The 6,649-nt window shown below is 36.7% G+C and overlaps 2 protein-coding genes across 2 annotated transcripts; both read left to right on the plus strand.

Annotated features, from left to right (window-relative positions):
* The first annotated feature begins 1,359 nt into the window (after positions 1 to 1,359).
* LOC113291080 (B3 domain-containing protein Os03g0619800-like) lies at positions 1,360 to 3,471 on the plus strand. The gene is made up of 6 exons (XM_026540654.1): positions 1,360 to 1,615; positions 1,714 to 1,892; positions 2,026 to 2,401; positions 2,478 to 2,599; positions 2,765 to 3,124; positions 3,334 to 3,471. The coding sequence occupies exons 1-6, from the start codon at positions 1,360 to 1,362 to the stop codon at positions 3,469 to 3,471; spliced, it is 1,431 nt and encodes a 476-aa protein (XP_026396439.1).
* Positions 3,472 to 4,338: 867 nt separating this feature from the next.
* On the plus strand, positions 4,339 to 6,649 carry LOC113291081 (B3 domain-containing transcription factor VRN1-like). The gene is made up of 5 exons (XM_026540655.1): positions 4,339 to 4,464; positions 4,990 to 5,389; positions 5,476 to 5,654; positions 5,875 to 6,234; positions 6,422 to 6,649. The coding sequence occupies exons 1-5, from the start codon at positions 4,339 to 4,341 to the stop codon at positions 6,647 to 6,649; spliced, it is 1,293 nt and encodes a 430-aa protein (XP_026396440.1).

Consider the following 6,649-nt stretch of genomic DNA (forward strand, 5'->3'; position numbering starts at 1 on the left):
GTTGTTTTAGTTTTGTTTAAATGAGCCGTTCGTTTAGAATTTTTGAAACAAAACATACAAATGGGCTAATGTTTTTCGTTTAGAAGTAATTAACTGCGGGTAAATAGTAAGTCTTAGATAATTACACCATTCAACATTTTGAAAACACCATTATTATCTAACATCTTAATTAGTGACTTAATAACTAGAAACCTTAAATAAAACGTTATGTTTGTTCATAATGGTCAAAGTCAAACACAATTAACTTTCGTTAGTAACCAGCTACTTATTACCCTCTATAGGTTTATAGCAAAGAGAGAGAAGGGGAGAAAGAGATTTTGGCTGGTATCTACACTCCACAGCTTGCAGGTGTCCATCAGAAAAACTAATGTGAAAATTGCTCTTATTTATAAGGTAAAATCATATAGCAAGAGTTTCACAGCCTTAAACCATTGGAAAATGAGTTCTAAGCAAATGGCACATCAGAGTAAGAAGAGGGAGAAGATGGAATCATCAGCATCTTCTTCACCATTGCATTTCTTCAAGATAATCCAAGCTCATGCCATTAAACATAAACGCCTGGTAAGGTTTTAGGATTAGGATTAATTATATATATAATTTCTTCAAATGATCATGTATCTGTGTATGTACCTAATGCTTCTTTAATGAAACTGCTGACCCTTGAGTACCTCGATGAAATTGTAAGAGATAATGAGTACCTTGAGTTTCATTTGTGTGGGTGACTCTACTCGTTTTGTGAATCTGTGGATAAACATCTATCGCTACTCATTAAATTAAATTAAGCCATCCCGATAAATGACAAGTATTACTACTATAGTGTAATTTTTTCTTCCTAGGATGCTTAATAGGACATCTAGTTACTTGGATGGACGTAGTCATGTTGCAGGTTAACCTTAAATCTGGATGTATGCAACATTTTCAGATGGATATTGATTGTGGTCATAGAAGGCTTACATATGGTTTTTCATTTAATTAAGAACCTAGGTGCTAAGTCCGGTACCCTCGCATTTCTACATTCAGTGATTCAGCTGCACCATGAACTTCAATTTTGTAGCAGTGGATGCAACCCATGCCACATTTGATCTTTCATATTATAGTTTTGATAGCAAAACGAGCCAATGCTGCTAAAATAACATGTTGAAAATGATAGAAACTGAATTAGTTTTCTTCTTAATTTTTTCCCGTAAAATTGAATAAAAGTTGTAAATGTAACAGGGAATTCCAGAGGAATTTCTTAAGAAGTTTGGAAATGAACTGTCTGACAGTGCAATCATCAAGGTTCCTAGCGGTTCAATCTGGCGTATAGGATTAACCAATACAGGAGGTGTGACTTCGTTCGAGCATGGTTTGCAAGAATTCATGGAGTTTTACTCTATTTCTGCTGGACATCTTTTGGTCTTCAGATACGATGGGAATTCAACATTTCATGTTCTTATATTCACTATGAGTGCTACGGAGATTGAATATCCAATGCGTAGCTTCAAAACCATGTTTAAAGGTAAAGCTCAAGTGATTGACATTGATTCTTGTAGTAGTGATAGCAACAATGAAAATTCCACCCAAAGTGAGCCTTCATCAAGTAGAGACAGTCAAGTCAATTTGGAAACTGAACCTGGTAATTAAGTCGTTCAACATTAATCTTGATTGCATATATGGCTGGCTTATCTCGGATTTTGTATGGTTATTAATTGTTTATTTTCTTTGCAAATGCAGTTGATGAACATGATTATCCAAAACGTCGAAAAGTGTCCGCCGCAACTAAAAGATTTAATACTTCACGGGTAACACAATTAAAAGAAAGAGCACTAAGAGCAGCCGAGGCCTTTAGGTCAGAAGAACCGTTCTTCAAGGCTATTATGCACGCTTCTTGTGTAAAGACTGGAGGCAATATGGTAAGCTTTTCAACTCGGGAGCAAACATGTTTCTTGAATCACCTAGGTAAAATACATCTAGGTAATCTTGAGTTGCTGCCCATATTTCCTTGTAAACTTTTGAATGCCCACCTTATTATCCTTCTCAATGCAGCATGTGCCGTCGGATTTTGCGATTCCATATTTGCAACACAAAACTACGCGGGTTACACTAAGAGTTTCGGACGGGAAATCGTGGGATGTTGGGGTACTTTATACACAAAGCTTTTATAAAACAACTCTATCTAAAGGCTGGCCTAAGTTTGCTTTAGACAATCATTTGAACACAGGGGACGTCTGTGTGTTTGAGCTGGTGGATAGAAAAAAATTCGAGATAAATGTTCACATTTTCCAAGTCTTCAAAACCAACTTTAGAGATGAAGCTCAGGTGATCCGTATCGATCCTTGTAGTACTCGTAGCAACAATGAAACTTCTACCCAGTCTTCATCAACTAGAGGGGGACAAGTCAATCTGGAAACTGAGGAACCAGGTAAGTCTTTCAACACTAAACCTCTATGACTTATCTTGCTATATTGCGTCATTGTTTATTGTGTTTGAAAATGTAGTATTTTGCAGTAATGTTACACAATCAAAAGAAAGAGCACTTGCAGCAGCTGAGGCATTTACGTCAGATAATCCATTCTTCAAGGCCATTATGTGCCCCTTCAATATAAGTAACGGAGTTGTGGTAAGCTTTTCATGATTGATCTTAGTAAAATACATTCTCGTAAACTTATGATTCCTTAAAAAAGCCAAAGCAAACTGTGTCTGCTGTTCTGTTAGAGAAATGTAATATGTATGTTTACATTCTTGTAAACTTATGATTCCTTCCCTAATTTTCTTTCAAATGCAGAACATACCTGGTAATTTTGCGACTCCATATCTAAAACACAAAACTGCACTGGTCACTTTAAGTGTTTCGGATGGGAAATTGTGGGATGTCATCCTAACTTCAATTAATTCAGGCACAACAACTTTATCCAATGGCTGGAAACAGTTTGTGTCAGATAACCAGTTGAACCAAGGGGATGTCTGTGTCTTTGAGCTTGTTGATAGAAAATATTTTGTGATGAATGTTCATATTTTCCGAGTCTTCCAAAAGACATGTAGTAGTAGTGAAAAATTGGAGATAGATGCTCCCCGGGCAGGCAGATCAAAAGAAAAATCACTTGCAGCAGCCAATGCGTTTAAGTCTAAGAAGCCGTACTTTAAGGTTACTATGTGTCGCACTTACTTAACACTCAGACATGTGGCAAGTGTTTCAACTCGAGAGCATATGTTTTATCATTTCATCTCAGTGTTTTTGGTGTAATATTTTGTGGTCTAAAATCTGCACACATGACTAGGTGATCTTACCAATTTAATGCTTTGGTACCATCTCATTTGGTTAATTAACATTCTTTAATGTCCTTTTGAATGCAGATGGTACCTGCGGCTTTTTCGGTTCCGTATTTGAAACATGAAACTAAGGTCAGATTAAGGGGTGTGGATGGCAAAACGTGGGAAATGCAGTGTAATCTGTTACACAAACCTGATCGTGCGAAGCTATTCAAGGGTTGAAACACATTCGTTCTAGATAATCATCTGAATGAAGGTGATGTTTGTGTTTTTGAGCTAGTGGATAGAGAAAGATTCGAAATGAAAGCTTACATTTTTCGAGTCGTTCAGAATGGGGATTAGAGTGGAACTGTAACTAATAGTGAAGAGACATGTGCCAGTGTTGCGATATCTGGTTGACCGGTGTGGTACACTAGTTCCAGACTTGATTTTTTTTTTTTGTTTTTGTTTTTTTTTTTGAAGCATGTTCCAGACTTGATATTAGCCTACTTCGTGCAGTTCTGCTCATTTAGCTGTAAACTTTATTAGTAATTTTTTGGTTTATGTTTTCCACTAGTTTGGGTAGTGCTAGCTTTGAATTAAGTTTAACCAAATTCAATGATCTTTCCTAATGCATTTTAGGTCCCTACGTATCACCATTCCATAATCACGTACAGAATCAGATAATAATATGCTTTTCCCACCAAAAGATGCATATAACTCAGCACAGTTCCAACTGTCAACCAGTTTTTTGGTCACAGCAAGTCCCATCGGTCAAACTTATCCGACTCTATTACTTTTTTTTTGAATCAAAGAAGAAAAAAGAGACAAGGGATGAATGACTCATTGACTACAATAGAAGTCTAGTCGTGCTCCAAAGTCCAAAATCGTATCATTAAGGCGGTACTGATACTGATGGTTAAAACACGCATGCAGCAAACTGAATTAATTAATTAGCCGTTACACCAGACCAGGTTCTTATGAAGCTTGATACTAGATAAAAGCAAGAACCCCCCATCACTGGACACAATTTTCCTTCTCTGGAAACTAGAAAATAGTTTTAGTGTTTCACACCCTTAAAACCATTGGAAAATCAGTCCTGAGCAAGTAATGTCGTCAAAGTATGATCAGAGCAGCAAGAAGAGGAAGAAGATGGAATCATCATCATCAACATCTTCTTCACCATTGCATTTCTTCAAGATAATCCTTAATCATACCATTGAATACAAACGTCTGGTAAGGTTTTAGTACTAATTGCATTCTCCCCATTCTTCCTTGATTAAATTTTCTTCTCAACAGACTGCAATAGTACTTTCTGTCTCTAGAAAATACTCTTCTGATATTCCAAGATAATTAATCGTTTGTTTGTTTCAGCTGCAAACTTAGAACAATCTACAAAACCAAGCAAAACTTGCTTCTAAAAATCAAAAAAATGTTTTTGTTCAGAAGATCTTTAAATGTATATCAAGGAATTAATTAAATATGGATCTGTTCTTTCCTTCCTTCATCCTGTCATCTTAGAATGAAATGAACACACTCTGATAAAGAGAGCTACTAGACGGGGTTCTGATCTTTCCAATTTGTTAATTTGTTGACTGGCTAATATTTATTATTTCAGTGCTTCAGCAGCACCATGTTTGCTAGTATTGAAAGACACCCACATTTTGATACTCTAGCTAGCTAGTTAGTTAGAAATTTGGAATTTTCTTTTCTTCTCTTTTAATTTGCCCGTAAACCGAATTAAAGTTGTTAATGTGACAGGAAATCCCAAAAGAATTTCTAAAGAAGTTTGGAAAAGAACTGTCTGACTGTGCAACCATCGAGGTTCCTAGTGGTTCAGTCTGGCCTGTAGGATTGACCAAAAGACGAGGTGCGATTTCCTTTGAGGAAGGTTTGAAGGAGTTTATGGAGTTCTACTCTATTTCTGTTGGATATTTTTTGGTTTTCAGATATGAGGGGGATTCAACATTTCATGTTCTTATATTCAATATAAGTGCTACTGAGATCGAATATCCAATGCATAACTTCAGAAACAACTTCAAAGATAAAGCTCAAGTGATCGACATTGATTCTTGTAATAGTGATAGCAACAATGAAACTCGTAGCCAAACTGAGTCATTATCAAGTAGAGGCGGTCATGTCAATCTGAAAACTGAACCAGGTAAGTTTTTCAACATCAAACTTAAACATGTTGGCGTATCTTGGCATGCCGTATTGCGTTATTGTTTACTTTGTGTGGAAATGCAGCTGATGATCATGCTTTTCCAAAACAACGAAAAGTGTTTGCCAATACTCTTACTACTAGAAGATCAACTACTTCACGGGTAACACAATCAAAGGCACTTGCAGCAGCCAGGGAGTTTAAGTCTGAGAAACCGTTTTTCATTGCCGTTTTGCCAGCATCTTGTGTAAAAACCCGACATGTGGTAATCTTTTCAACTCAAGAGCGTACATGTTTCGTGATTTATCTTAGTAACTGTTCTTAAGTTTGAGTTTAAGATATTTTTGACACTGTTGTTCAAGATTTACCAAAGGAATTGATTTATATTAATGGACATTTGGAGTCGAAATTGGTCTGTTATAGAAATGCATGCTTAACTTCCTGTAAATTCATGATTGCCCACTTTAATTTCCTTTTTAATGCAGAATGTACCTGCGGCTTTCAAGCATCCATGTTTGCACCAGAAAACTACATTTATCAATCTAAGGGTTGCGGGTAGGAAGTCTTGGGATGTCAAGTTAATATTTTTGAAGAAACATCAGAGAAGCTATCTATCTGAGGGTTGGATGAAGTTTATTTCAGATAATCAATTGAAACCAGGGGATGTCTGTGTGTTCGAGCTTGTTGATAGCAAAAAGATCTTGATGAATGTTCACATTTTCCGGGACTCCCAAGAGACAAGTAGTAGTCAAAAACTGAAGACAAATGCGCCCCAGGAGGCCAGATCAAAAGAAAATTCACTTGTATCTGCCGAGGCGTTCAAGTCTAGGAAGCCGTACTTCAAGGTTACTATGTGTCGCTCTTAACGTGTGGTAAGTGTTTCAACTCGAGAGCAAAGCACTTTTAATAATCTTCAGTATGTGACTTTTGGTTCAAGAAACTAGTGTTTTTGGTGTAATATTTGGTGGTCTAAAATCTGCCCACAGGACAAGGTGATCTTAAATTACCATTTGAATGTTCTTTGGCATGCAGAATGTACCTGCAGCTTTCGCGGTTCCGTATTTGAAACATGAAATTAAGGTCAGATTAAGCAGTATGGGCGGCAAAACGTGGGAAATGCAGTGTAACCTTTTACACGAATCTGATCGACATCGTGCGAAACTGTTCAAGGGTTGGGATAAATTCGTGCTAGATAATCATTTGAAGGAAGGTGATATTTGTGTTTTCGAGTTATATGATATAGAGAAAGCTTCGAGATGA

Source organism: Papaver somniferum, chromosome 6, assembly GCF_003573695.1.
Source record: "Papaver somniferum cultivar HN1 chromosome 6, ASM357369v1, whole genome shotgun sequence".
Taxonomy (NCBI): domain Eukaryota; kingdom Viridiplantae; phylum Streptophyta; class Magnoliopsida; order Ranunculales; family Papaveraceae; genus Papaver; species Papaver somniferum.

Excerpts from the sequence above, each read along its gene's own strand:
- LOC113291080 (XM_026540654.1), top strand. The coding sequence starts at position 1,360 with ATGGAGTTTTACTCTATTTCTGCTGGACATCTTTTGGTCTTCAGATAC. Across the intron at positions 1,616-1,713 it reads CAATTTGGAAACTGAACCTG|TTGATGAACATGATTATCCA; the intron begins GTAATTAAGTCG and ends TTGCAAATGCAG. Across the intron at positions 2,600-2,764 it reads ATATAAGTAACGGAGTTGTG|AACATACCTGGTAATTTTGC; the intron begins GTAAGCTTTTCA and ends TTTCAAATGCAG.
- LOC113291081 (XM_026540655.1), top strand. The coding sequence starts at position 4,339 with ATGTCGTCAAAGTATGATCAGAGCAGCAAGAAGAGGAAGAAGATGGAA. Across the intron at positions 4,465-4,989 it reads CCATTGAATACAAACGTCTG|GAAATCCCAAAAGAATTTCT; the intron begins GTAAGGTTTTAG and ends TTAATGTGACAG. Across the intron at positions 5,390-5,475 it reads CAATCTGAAAACTGAACCAG|CTGATGATCATGCTTTTCCA; the intron begins GTAAGTTTTTCA and ends GTGGAAATGCAG.